The 14,252-nt window shown below is 42.2% G+C and overlaps 1 protein-coding gene across 2 annotated transcripts; it reads left to right on the top strand.

Annotated features, from left to right (window-relative positions):
- Window positions 1-9,515: 9,515 nt before the first annotated feature.
- On the top strand, window positions 9,516-13,456 carry LOC103641510 (putative B3 domain-containing protein Os04g0347400). Of its 2 annotated transcripts, none has more exons than XM_008664852.2 (7): window positions 9,516-9,679; window positions 9,751-10,027; window positions 11,383-11,465; window positions 11,569-11,857; window positions 11,925-12,109; window positions 12,753-12,990; window positions 13,091-13,456. In XM_008664852.2, the coding sequence occupies exons 1-7, from the start codon at window positions 9,593-9,595 to the stop codon at window positions 13,237-13,239; spliced, it is 1,308 nt and encodes a 435-aa protein (XP_008663074.1). In that variant the 5' UTR covers window positions 9,516-9,592; the 3' UTR covers window positions 13,240-13,456. The 2 variants fall into 2 exon arrangements, with proteins under 2 accessions (XP_008663074.1, XP_008663075.1); XM_008664853.2 differs by having other exon boundaries at window positions 13,094-13,456.
- The last annotated feature ends 796 nt before the right edge of the window (window positions 13,457-14,252 follow it).

Here is a 14,252-nt window from a genome sequence, read left to right on the forward strand (position 1 = left end):
TAACACCTTGTGTGATGAGTTGAGCAAGATGCAGATTGAAGTGATTCCTTCTGGTTCTTTGTCTCACATTTCTGTTGAGCCAGCTTTGCAAGACCAGATCATCATGGCCCAGCTCAGTGACAAGGGAGTGCAGATTATCAAGAAGAATCTCCATCAGAAGGTTGAGAAGTATAATTGTTTCCGCCAGGATGAGAAGGGTGTGTTATGGTTCAAAAGCAGATTGGTAATTCCTAAGGACCAGGATCTCAAGAAGAAAATTTTGGATGAGGCTCATCTCTCCAAATTCTCTATGCATCCGGGAAGCACCAAGATGTACCATGATTTGAAGCTTTTATACTGGTGGACCAGAATGAAGAGGGAAATAGCCCAGTATGTATCAGAATGTGACACCTGTCAGAGGGTTAAGGCAAGCCACTTGAAGTCCGCTGGAGCTTTGCGACCACTGTCCGTACCTTCGTGGAAGTGGGACGATATCAGCATGGATTTCATTGTGGGTCTACCCAACACCTCTCGTCATCATGATTCGATTTGGGTTATTGTGGACCGATTGACGAAAGTGGCACATTTTCTTCCTGTGCACACCACTGATAAGGCTCAGAAGTATGCAGAATTGTATATCGACCGGATCGTGTGTTTGCATGGATTACCTCGAACCATTGTTTCTGACCGAGGAGCCCAATTTGTTGCCAGATTTTGGGAACAATTGCAAGAGTCTTTGGGAACCAAGCTAATCAGGAGTTCAGCTTACCACCCACAGACTGATGGTCAGACGGAAAGGGTAAACCAGATTCTGGAGGATATGCTGAGAGCTTGTGCGATCGATTGTGGCAAGAACTGGGATAAGCACCTCTCCTTGGCAGAGTTTGCTTATAACAATAGTTATCAGTCCAGCCTAAAGATGGCACCTTTTGAAGCTCTCTACGGAAGAAGGTGCAGGACACCACTCAATTGGTCTCAGCCTGGTGAAAGAGAAGTTTTTGGACCTGATTTGGTGACTGAAGCCGAAAGGAAGGTCAAGCTAATCAGGAAGAATCTAGAAGCTGCTCAGGCCAGGCAGAAGAGCTATCATGACAGAAGAAGGAAACCTCTCCAGTTCGAGGTGGGAAGTTTTGTATACCTCAAGGTATCACCCACCAAGGGAGTGCAGAGGTTTGGAATCAAAGGCAAGCTAGCCCCTCGTTACATTGGACCTTATGAGATCATTGAAGCATGTGGACCCGTGGCATACAAGCTGAAGTTACCTTCAAAGATGTCTGCCATTCACAGCGTATTCCATGTATCTCAGCTAAAGAAGTGTGTTCGATTGCCGACTGAGATTCTAGCAGAACCAGAATTGGAGATAGAGCCAGATCTCTCGTACCAAGAGTACCCCTCCAAGATTCTGGATTGCAAGGAAAGATCAACTCGGGCTAAATCGATCAAGATGTTCAAGGTCCAGTGGAGTAATCACTCAGAGGAGGAAGCTACTTGGGAAACCGAGGAATTCTTAAGATCCAACTTCCCCGATTGCCTACCTAAGGAAGCTGGTATGTAATCACCCCCAACCCCTCCTCCTGCCTTTCGAATCTAATTTCTAAAAATATGATCTTAACTCAGAATGAAGTGACTATAAGGTAAAACTTAAAAGGACTTCCTTCTGAAGTTGCAAAGAGAATGACATTCGAAGAGCAGTTTATCCTAATAATAACAATCATCACCCTTTTTCCTATCAGTCTCACCCTTCGCTTCACCTCGGAAGGACTCTGGCCCGAATCTCGGGACGAGATTCCTTTAAGGGGGGAAGGCTGTGACACCCCAGTGTCACCTAGGGTTTCTCTTGTAAAAGTCCAACCAAGAACCATTATTTCATGTAAATCCAAGTAAGCATGAGCATCAAATTAACTTAAGTAATAAAGAATTCACCAAGTATATACTTAAAAGTGTCATGATCAAAACAAATGAGTCTTTGAAAAGATAAGAATATGCAACCCTAATTAAGGACTCTAAGTGAACCCCATGAGCAAAATTCAAAAGAATAAGCAAAAGGGAATGAAAAGTTTAAAATTTTGAGTTAAGCCAATTATATAAGTTAAAGTATATTTTATAAGCAACAAGAAAGATTGAGAAAGCTTAGCCAAAATAATTCAAGAAAAACCCCCAAATCAAACTTCTTTTGTTGGGACTCATTGGGAATTCTGAATTTCAGAATTCTGAAATTCAGACCTTGAGCCAAAGATCAGGGATGTTCACCTTGATCCCTAACTCGAATCCTAATGGCCCCATTGACAAATTTGTGTCTAACTAACCCCTCTGTCGTGTGCCAGAAGATGGCATTGGGACGCGAGCCCTAGACACGACAAAACCTTGGATTTGCCTCGGGTTTAGGCAGGGAGACAGACCAGATTTCCTGGCTCCATATCTCTGCAACCAGTAGGCAAAATCCTATGACCTCCACACAAGAATGGTAGCTTGTAGGGAGGAGAAGAGGTTTCGTGCACTGACCAAGGCGAGAGCAGGCTCGAATGAGCGACCACACGCGCCAGAGCTTGGGCAGAACGCACGGGCACACGTGTTCGACCCTGGTCGGCACGCCAGAGCTCGCCCAACCCGCGCGCGCGCTCGCCCCGGCGTCCGGTCAAGTCTGCCGCGCGCCCACGCCCTCGGCCGTGCCCGCCCGCGCCTATAAAGCCTCCCCGGGCGCACCTCTCTTCGCCCCGCACTCACCCTCACCGGCCAGCCACCGTTCCTTAGCTCCGGCGAGCGTATTTCCGCCCGCCATTGCCGCCAGAGCTACGGCCGCCGTGGCCAGCCCACTCCAGCCACCCTCAAGCCCAACCTGTGCTTCGGCTAGCTCCACCAGTAGCCCGTGAAGCTCGCCAAGCCCTCGGACCCGACCGGACTTCACCGGAGGCCCGAGATCATCCTCACCAGACTTCGGTCTTCCGCCGCCGCGCGTGGACCGAGCTATCCAGTGAGTCTCCGCCCAATTCCTTTCGCTCATGTCTTCTCTGGCATCCCGTGGACCTCCCTGACCCATTTGATTGAACTACCTCGCCGTGACCAGGCCGGTCTCCTCGCCGCCGACGAGCATCCCCGCCTGCGCGCGTGGACCGACCAACTCCGGCCATCTCCGTCGACGTTCCGCACACCGTTGTGATCCCCGCGACCTCCCCTTCGTCCTCAACCACTTCACCGGAACAGTCTCGCCGCCGGTAAGCCCCTCCGCCCTTTTCTTCGCCGCGGCTACTGTTTGAGGTAGAAGAAGGACCTCGGGTTAGGTTTTGTAGAACCCGAGGGGTTTTCTGTAATGTCAGCGACCCATGTGAATAGTAACCTAAGGACTGATTCGCGTAGAAAACTTAGAAAAACCGCCAGGGACCCCAGTGCAAAGTGGTTTTCCATTTAATCAATTTTGTTATTCTTTTAAAATAACCAGAGAACTTAGAAAATCCATAACTTGATGAAATCTTAATGAAAAGTTGTCAAACCAATTTTGCTAGCTCTGGAATATTATGATCCATCATTTAAAAATAGTGAACCATATGCTTTCTGTTCTAAATTTTAGAATTTAAAATTAAAAACAGAAACCCCCTAAACCTTGTTTAATTAAGGAAAATTAGTTTTTCTTCTGTACTGAGCTTAAGAAAATTTGTAGATGCTTATACCCTAATTAGACATTGTTTAAAAATAGTAGGATCCCCAGCATTAGAGATTATGATGTAGTTATTCATTTAAAGCCATTTTGTCCACAACTTAGAGGAAATCAGAAAAGCATTAGGAATTATTGAACAGTGATTAAGATTATTTTTCCTAGTATACTTATGTAAGAGAGAACCTAGGAAAAATACAGAGACCATTAATTTGGACCAGTTTTAAATTAAAATGATTTGTTTAGCCTTATATGGACTGAAAACCAATTATTAGAGTTGCAAAACTATAACCAAAGTGGTTAACAAAAATCCACTGAACTTATAACCACCAGAGCCCCACTACAAAAATACAAAACACCCCAGCCTAACTTTTTAAGTAGGGAAAATAAATACAGAAGGATAATAAGGCATTTTTCCAATAAATCATAAGCAACCCCTTTTTATGAGATAATGGGCAACCAAAAATTTGCTAAGTCCATGATGAGATAAACCACCAGAGAAAAATGCAAACCCATGAAAAAGAAGTGAACCCATACCTTTTGCTAGTAATTTGTGAGAAAGGCCATTTAGCTCAAATAATGCAAACCACCCCTTCCCTTAAGCAAAAGGAAGCCAAACTCCAGAATGATTGCTCTTGCACAAAATACTAGCTAAGAAAAATAAGAACTCTGTTGTTTGATGTTTTTCAAGTATAGTAGTAGTAGAAAGCACCCCTTTGGCTAGAAACCTTAAGAAAACCATAGGAAAAGAATTAAAAGGTATTAATGACTAGAAATTTGTATCAAGTCATGTTATAACACCTAAAAGCCAGCAAAAATAAGTTTTAAAGAATTACCCACTGTTAAATAATAGTTGTAGTTCAAAGTACCCCTTCTGCCCTAAAATTTGGTAATTTTGTCCAGAGAAAACCATTTACTTTCTGAACCCCAAATTTTGAGACAGAGAATCATACACCAGTAGCAAGCCACTGTAATTTTTGCAGAATTTTTGGAATTTTATAAAAGCAACTTGTAGTTCAAACCTACTCCAAAACATTAAAGAGAATAAAAGAAAAGAGAAGAAGGAATAAACCTCATCCCATTAAAACTAACCCAATTTACCAAGTATGCCACTAAAAGGTTTTACATAAGTAAGGTTAACCTGTTTAAATTCAAAAAGACCATACATCTTCAAAGTTGTAAATTCTAAAGCACATATCCTATCATGCATATATCTTACGCATTGCATTCATTAGATTGTAATCTTGCCGACGGAGAGTACGTGCTCATTCCCGAGCAAGGATCTGTCCAAGAGGAGGACCAGGAGCAGGCTTCAGAGGCTGCTATTGAGGATCTCCCCGCAGCCCCAGCAATTGAAGGCAAGCCCCGGTTTTATGCATAACCATGTTATTATATGCTACTTTACTACACTTAATGCTTGTAGGACTGTAATGTGCACTTAAGTGTAGGAGTTGCTTGAAACCTCTAGTTGCATGAACTTAGGACTCCTTTTTGAGATGAATACTAGTATGCTAGGTCGAGTAGCTGCTTGCTAATCAGGATCTCGGTAGAAGTCGAGTGATTTTTCTAGCACTCGCGCGAGGTCAGGAATTGATTGTATTCATCTTGATAATGGGATATATGTTGGTCTATGGACTTGGATCCAGGGAGGATGCCTTGTCCAGGAGACGAGAAAATGAATTAAGGATTAATGTGTGGATACCTGAGTCAAGCTTTTGAACGTACTAAGCACATGCCGGGAAAAATGGTAACCGGTAAACCTAGTACCTGATTGAAGCCGGGCGCGGACTTTATCCCTCATGCGACCTGAGACAGGGTCTCCCATGCTAGCTATGGTGGGTACAAGTGCGGTCACTGCACGGCGGCAGCCGGGGTCAGTGGAGCATTGTATGCCAAGGCGGTGAGGCCTGGACGCGAACGGGGAATCGATGGGGACGGTTGTCATGTGTGGGGTCGGAGTGCCCTGACATGCCGTGTGTTTAGGTTTACCTTGCAAGGTTAAAACTCGATTCGAATCGTCTGCTTCTCGCAGCTAATGAGACTGCTTGATTCCTTGTACTGCATCGAGTAAGAAGTGAAATGTGATTATATGAGATAACTTGTTGATTGAACTAATTGATTGTTACCATGGATGCTTAGAAGGAGCAAATCTAGCTAAGTTAATGATGGTAGAATTTGAAAAGCTAAAAGTTGATTTTAGAAACAGCTAGTGCTTTTGGCAAACCAAACCCCTCAGCCAAACAGCCGCATAGTCTAGAGGTAGAGGAGTAGACTCCTCACACCGGTTAAGTCTAGCTGAGTATTAGTATACTCAGCCTTGCTTGTGGCACCATTTTTGCAGGTACCATACAGGATGTAGTTGATGGTGTGACTTGGCCTACCACCCTGCCACCGGGTTGGACGGTCGAGTGGGTTGTTGCTCCGGCAGGAGAGGAGCATGAGGAGTAGTGGGCTAGGCCTTGCCCATTCCCTCGTTACCGACGACATCGATTATCCGCTGCACTTTAATTTGTGAACTTTATCTGCTACTCCAGAAACTCCGATTTATGTAATAACTCCGTACTTAATTTGAGGTTTCCTGTTTTATTGTAATTCTTCTGTGACTCACCTTCGAGTGAGATTGTGGAATTTGATCCTGGTTAAGTGGCTCTATCAGACTAGATCTGAGGGACTGACGGGTTATTCCGATTTAAGTGTGTTACGGCCCCTGGGGCGTGACTTAGGCACTTAAGCTGGAATAATTCGGGTGGTTCTGCCACAATTATGGTCCCCGACATCATTAATCACTAAAACCAACCAGGGGCCTAGATGCTTTCACAATGCTCTCACTTGCTCCTCTATCAAGACTCTGCTTGATCTTGAGCCAAGTGGTCAAGGAATCACTCAATACCTCGATTCACTAGTCATCACCTTTGCCGCTCCGACATTGTAGGAGCAAAGCCCTCACAATTTCCTTCGTGGCTTCTTCACAAGCTTCTTGAAGAGTTCGATGGAGACAGCACCAAGTCGTCCAAAAGGTGGCAACCTCTAAGAGTAATAAGCCGATGACAATCGTTTAATGATCCACCTAGTGCCTCAAGATCACTTTGATGATGAAATGCACTAGAATCACTCACTAGAATGCAATCTGATGCAATGGTTGTGAGTGAGAGTGTTTGGAAGACTCAAGTGTGCTCAATGTGTGCAAAGAATGGCCAAGAGAGTTGCCACACACGAGTACCACTTCTATTTATACCCATTCAAACACTACTAGTCGTTATGGGCAAATTGCCCGCTTTATACACACTCGCGGATGGTCCACGCCACCTGTAATGACTACTTTCTGTTTGAAAAACATGTCAGAGCTGTCAAAAAAGTGAGGCGCGGAAAGTCCGCTGGCCCTGGATGAACGGTCTATGACCTAGGAAATGAAAACCTCGAGCTCTGCCCACCTGACTTTAATATAGGCGGGCGGTCCACTAATCATGTTCGGACGGTCCACAACCTAGGAACAAGTACTGTCCAAGGCTTGACCTCGGGCAGTCCACAATACAAACCTCCCATAACACACAGTCCTGGCTCAAACACACTTTTGAACAGTTGTGGACGGTCCACACAACTCAGGGACTATGCAGAATAAGGCCCGTGCAACAACTCAGGGATTATGCAGAACAATACCCTTCCTAGTTAGGATTGTTGGGTGGTCTGGCCACTTGGCCTAGATGGTCCACAGTACAAACACTTCGGACCACTCAGAAAAACATTAAGTCTACAATATTTCTGTTAGCTCGCGAACGGTCTGGTCTCTAGGCTTAGACGGTCCACAGTACAAACACTTCGGACCACTCTGAAAAATATTAAGTCTGCAATCTTTCTGTTAGCTCATAGACGGCCTGGCCTCTAGACCCGGACGATCCGCGCATCAAACACTTAGCCCCTTTTCAAAAACGCTTTTTGAAAAGATTTTCTTTCGAGAATCGAAAGCGTTGTTAGTCCTCATGCACATGCAACATCTATATGCTATATGAGGCACTAAGTTTCACACAAGTAATCGTCATTGACCCCTCTTGATAGTACAATTATCTAGCCTACTAACTCAGTTAATTTACTTCCCTAATCAACTTGTGACCGGCAAAAGTAACACCCTATCCATTACCTTTTCCTTGAGCCGATCCACAATCAATACCAAAGTCTCCAAGACTTCCAATACAACTCATCTTTTAGTGGTCTCCAAGAATCAGTGAGTCCACATATAGTTATCATTAATTACTAAACCATTACTTAGGGGCATAGATGCTTCACAGTAGTTGGCAATTTTTTTGTTTGAATTCGTTTAGGGCCCCAAACAATCAATTTACACTCGATTTGTTATACTATATGGGCAATGAAAGTACAATCTAGATAAGTGATGGGTGGAGTGGTAGAGGAGGCTACACGCGAGGGTGGGTTGGGGGTTCGATTGCCACCAGCCATGTAGCGCACGATTTTGCGTGAAAAAGACGTGACGATGGGCCTCCCTGATTAAAATGATTTGTTTTGCAATTTTTAAAACCTATTTTATATTTTCTGAAACAAATTTGTAGTAGCAATTTTCTTAACTCAACCGCCAGTAGAAATTAATTTCCACTAGCGGTTGTCTTAAATAAACCGCTAGTGGAAACGATTCTCTAATAACCGCTTATGAAAATATACATTTCTTTTGGCCCTACAGCTAGCGGTTTAGAAAAACGTCAGTAGAAATTGCTTACGAACCATGTCTATAGAGCTTAGTACTAGTGGTTGCCACCACTAACTGCTCATCGCCTGTCCTCGTCTTACTTAGGGTTTCATAGGAGCCATTGAATGACAATAAGAGCATCTTTAATGGTGCCTTAAACCAATGCTCTATCTTGAAATATAGGGCTCAATTTATAAAAAAAAACAGTTTCAATAGTGCTCTATTTTATAGTTTTGTCAAAAAAATTATGACGGAACCAAATATACTACACTTAGAGCATCTTCAACAATGTGCCCTATAAAAGTGCTCTAATAATTAAAAATAGATATATTTTATGAAATTTAGGGCACCAACAAAAATTAAGCTCCAACATTAAAGACCAAATCAAGTGATTAATCGAAATCTGTTAATTTATTCTGTTCGTTTGAAAAGAAAAGTTTTATGAAGCGTCCGTTTGTTTAGATCTAGATATGGAGCCGCTTAATAAGGTGCGGTATATTTGTGGCACTTCAGAACCTATATTTTTTGACAATTTGTTTTGTAAAATAAGATATTGTTGTAGTACTTTTTTTAGCTTGAGTCCTATAATTTAATCTCGGACACTAAGATAAGTAAATGTTGTAGATGTTCTTAGATCATTTCAGTATTTTTTTCCTAATAATGTAGTTTACTCTGTAAAATACATGATTTAGAGTTTAACTTTGTCCTAAATATTTTAAATAATATAGTATTTTAATTTTTGTCACATGCACCCTCTAAAAGCGTCTCTAAACTAGTACATTAGGATAAAGTTAGGGGTTTTCTTTTTTCTTTTTCTTTGTCTTCATACCAGACTTTTCTGTATCTTTTACTCAGAAAATTCTATAGAAGATAAAACTTGAACACTAGCGGACGGACAACTCGAATAAGAAAACCAGGAGCAATTAGCAAATATGGTAATGGCGAAACTATTAAGTCAACCAGACATTTGGAACCTAAGGACCGGTTTGTTTCGTATGGAATGAAGGGTAGAATAAATCTGGCTTTTATTACTTTAATAATTATTATAAATTTTGGAGATTTAAAATTAATTCTGGTCTGTTTCAACAGAAACGAACGGGCCCTAATTAGGGCAACAATACCAAATTCTCAATTCTATTTTACTTCATTTGAGTGTTTCCAACAATCAAGTAGTACTAATTGACAAGGAAACCGAAACGTCGTTCCGTGATCCTCTCCTTGTAACTTCACTCAAGGCACCGGGGCCGTACGCTTCCGTGCCCACCGCCATGCCATTGCTCAGCGACCCTGGTCCTGGTGCGCGCGCCATGGCGAAGCAGTTGAAGGTGCTGCTTCCTCCTTCCTTCCACAAGATGGTAAGCACAGCCTCCCTCGATCGCCGGTCGACGCTTCACTATGCTATCTACTAAACCCACTGATTCCGCAGCGCATCTCCGACGAACTCTCTGGTTGCTTCGAGGCCGGCGACGGGGCGCCAGAGCCGACGGCTCTAGTGGTCAGTCCCTTCGGCAAGGTGTGGCGTGTGGCTGTGGGCCGGGACGGCGACGGTGCATTCCTGGGGCGCGGGTGGGCGGAGTTCTTGGCCGCTCACGGCATCGGCCTCGGTTTCTTTGTGGTGCTGCGGCACGAGGGTGGCGGCACGCTCACCGTCAAGGTGTTCGACACCAGCTTGTGCATTAAAGGGTTCAGCGCTCCGGCTGCAGGTGAACATTTTATTTCCACGCAAATTTGGATGATGCGAATTTATTAGGTTAATTAGTTGTGTGCCATTATAATATTTTTGGCCTGTAACCTTGCCATTAAACTTCTTAGATGGAATACATCAGTTTATAATGTTTTTGTTGAATCACGTCCACCGGCAGCCATTAAACATCAACTTCTTCTTAGATTCGGAATACACCATTTTATACGGTTTTTGTTGAATCACATCCACTGGCAGCCATTAAACGTCAAGATTGCATTTAATGGCAAGGTTACCGGCCAAAAAAAGTAAATGGCATATATAAAACCACAAAAATTATAATGGCACACAACTAATTAACCCTAATTTATTTAGGGACCCTAATCTCTAAAAAACCTCGGTAGGGGAGGAAAGACCGTCCTCCCGTTATTAAATTAAGAAGAGACTGAAACATGGCTCCGGTCGAGGAAATCTCTGAACCCTAGCCCTCATCACTAGCAGGTCGTCACCGCTCACTGTGCGACGGCCCAACTGGAGGGTGCCGCACAGGATGTAACTCGGAAGCAGGCGCGGGGCACAGCGAGGAGATTTTTTTAATTAAGCCAGAAATTCGTCCATGAGAGGATCAAACCCATAACATGTAGTTACTACTCGGAAGTCTTAACCATTATGCTAAAGGCCCTTTCGCGGACCCTAATCTCCTAATTGGCATAAGACGATGAGAAAATTGAGGACGCCAAGATTGCATTTAATGGCAAAAAAGACAGGGGGTGTTTGGATGCTGGCCACAGTTTAACATTGCATAGTGGCGACACCACAGAAATTAATTGAGTACATGTTTGTTTGATGAAAACGTTTAGGTAGCCACAAATAAAGACTCCCCCCCCCCCAATGGATGCGTATGTGGCCCTTAATCAAACAGCCCCAGAATTTTTTTTCCTGTTAATGCAGAAATTTGAAATCTTGCAAATTGTGAAATTAATGGGGTCTAAATGGTCGGATGAATTGCAGTTGAACCTATTGCACTTATAACTAATGATGATCTTGTATTGGTAACATTATTTGTAGTGATTAATTATATGTACTACACCTTCTAATTCCATATGCAGGGTGTATAAGCGACACAGTTTTCATTATAATGCGTTGACTTGTATTTTTTATTGAGTTATATACCATTTCAAATAGAGAAAATTATATAATGTAAAGGCATTTTCGCGGATGGGTGGCATCAAGTATGTATTGTGAATCCATGTAACTTTTGCACATTGATGGTCATGTTAAAAAGGTTAATTTGGAATTCAAAAACGATCTGCATTCGGAATTGTAGGTAGTATAGTTTTTCAGTTTATATGTATACACAAATCACATTCTCTTCAGTTATGACATCCAGAGGCAGCAAAGGTGTTATCTGTAAGCCACAGTTCATCAGGATTTTTCATCCATATCTCTCAGAAAAGATGGTATGCAAACTCTGATACAATATTCTCATAAGAATAACCTTGTTAAACTTCAGTTGTATCATGAACATTGCACCTTTTTACTTTCATACATGTGTTATTGCAGATATTGCCTGCTAGGTTTGTGAAATATTACATCACAGACGAGTGGCTAAACAGCCAGACGGCCATCATTCTCAGCCCCCTTGGCAAATTTTGGCGTATTGAGCTTAAGAATGATCAATCAGGCATCTTCTTCACAGGTGGCTGGTCACAGTTTCTGGAATTCCATGGAATATGTAATGGTGATGTTTTGCACTTGAGATACGAAGGGAACATGGTTTTCAAATTCAAAGCATTTGGTCTTGGTGGATGCCAGAAAGATTTCAAGAACCAGAACGCTGGGATTCGATCAAGTGAGAAAATGAATTGATGTTTGGTGAACTGATGCTATGGGTATAACTTTTGTCTCCTAATTGGCAGGTAAGGAAAAACGACAGGAAACACCTTCCATCAGGAAACGTAAAAGCAATGATGAGAAGTCAAGAAGTGAAGAAAACAAGAGGCCAAAAGGTCCAAAGAATTCCCGATTACTAGAACCCTATCGTATTGGGACATCATCTTGGATAAGGAAAAGCATCAACACCTATGCACTTGAGCACCTTCTTGTAAGCTCAGCATTTGGCCTGCTTGAGTGCCTTCCTTCTTTTGTGTTATTTTATTATTTGGATGCTTTATTAAATTGCCTCTTTTATCATACAGTTTATAGACCAGATTCCTTAAAATTCTCTGTCTGTTACTACCTCCAGTCATGTAGACATGGGTTTGACACTTTTTATGGCACATCTTGTTTTGTTCATCATTTCCTTTTTGACTGGAGATAGTGTAATTTGTAGTCGGTCCTTATATCTGTAAGCGTCTAGTTTTTGCTTCACAACCTAGAATCCGGCCCATTTCAATAAGAATATGAAGTAAAGGATTTTTTTTGTCTGCAAGGTTGAGCAATAGAAACTAACATGCATGCATGTTGCAACCAAAATAAATAGTACTTTAGCAGGACAAGCTTTGGCGTGATGTAACATTTTGATGTAATAAACAAGAGTGGACTTATGCATTGGATAACGCAAAAGGTGAAATTAACCTGCTATATCCTTATCAAAAATGATTTAGCAAGGAAAATTTTTGTCCAAATATTAGAGCTCAGTATTTTCATATGTTTCTAAGTCATCCCACATGACGAAGAGGCACTTAATTAGCAATTCTCCAATAATTAGTATTTTGATGAAAGTTACATTATCGCAATGCTTGTAGCCGTTGTCAAAGGAGTTCTGCGGTCGGATTGGGTTCCAGATGGCTTGCAAGATCACGCTTAAGACAAAAATGGACAGCGCCAGATCATGGCTGGTGCATGGTGCTGCATACAAGAACTACTGCTGCCTCGTCGGAGTGGCCTGGAAGAGCTTCTGCCAGGAGAACAGGATCAAGCCAGGCGACCTGTGCACCTTCAACATCATCGAAACCACACTGTGGCATGTCACTATCACGCACTGTAAGCACAAATACGAATCAGTTTGTTTTTTTAGATTGACCTGTGAGTCAAATACTAATTAAGTGCATGTTCATTTTGTTTTATGATGCACAAACATTAGCAGGTACTAACAGAAAGCAAGAAGGGTCACCTTGCTCATCCAGAAGAGAGGACAGGACCAAGAAGGGTGGTTCAAGAAGTAAAGGAACAAAGGAACGGAAATCCCCTATGGCATCTTTGACCAAGCAGGCTCCATCATACACAAGATGAGTCTACGGCATTGGACCACTATTTTGGATGATACGGAAGGAGATGAATACCAACGGCCCTCTCGGAAGTTAGTAGGTTCACGTCGTTAAGTTACGTAGCGCTGTCAACTAGCTAACTTTCTAGGGGCTATAGTAAGCCGTCTAACTTTCTAGAGACCCAGTAAGCCTCTAGGATGTTAATTTGACTAGCATTATAAATGATGTTTATTTTTATTTTACACCACATTCCACAACATAACAAATATATCAATAGCTATAGCACAATATATTTTCACATAAAACATCTCACACACAATCACATAACAACAATTAAATCCATAGTCTTATCAATTACATCACAAAAGTCTCATTCATAGTCATAAGACACAACATCTTATCCAGTCATAATAGTAGACAATATCACAACATCTCATACATAGTCATAAGACACAAAAGTCTCAAGTATCACAACACATAAAATGGAAGCTCACTATCTCCGATCACCATCGAGGTACAACGACGAGTGATGGTCGGTACCTCCACTAGTGAAGAGGGCTTCAACAAAGTCTAACTCGTCATCTCGTTCCTACGTCGGCAAGGTAGCTGGAGGGTCTAATATATCTGTACAAATGATATTTGCTGAGTTACACCATAATATAACTAACAACAAGTAAATGATGATGAATACCTGATGTTCGGTAGGTGGAGGTAATGATATTTGCTGAGTTACACCATAATATAACTAACAACAAGTAAATGATGATGAATTTGCATACCTGATGTTCGGTAGGTAGAGGTGGAGGTGAAGACCAAGAATAATGTAAGTGAGGTGGTGGTGGGGAGCACCGGGACGTGTATCCTTTGGGCTTGTTGTAACGCTCCCAAAATCCTATTTTCGATAAATTAGAAAAACTCATTTCATGATTTAAATAAATGTGCTTTCAAATAATAGATTACCTAAAAGATTCTTGTGTGAACTATCCTTTGTGTTAAAGATCTATTCTCTAAAAAAGAATTAAGTTAAACTGTCTCTTA

Source organism: Zea mays, chromosome 10 (assembly GCF_902167145.1).
Source record: "Zea mays cultivar B73 chromosome 10, Zm-B73-REFERENCE-NAM-5.0, whole genome shotgun sequence".
In the NCBI taxonomy this organism is placed as follows: domain Eukaryota; kingdom Viridiplantae; phylum Streptophyta; class Magnoliopsida; order Poales; family Poaceae; genus Zea; species Zea mays.

Coding starts and splice junctions, on each gene's coding strand:
- LOC103641510 (XM_008664852.2), top strand. CDS start 9,593: ATGCCATTGCTCAGCGACCCTGGTCCTGGTGCGCGCGCCATGGCGAAG. Junction 9,680..9,750: donor CTCCTTCCTTCCACAAGATG/GTAAGCACAGCC, acceptor CTGATTCCGCAG/CGCATCTCCGACGAACTCTC. Junction 11,466..11,568: donor CATATCTCTCAGAAAAGATG/GTATGCAAACTC, acceptor GTGTTATTGCAG/ATATTGCCTGCTAGGTTTGT.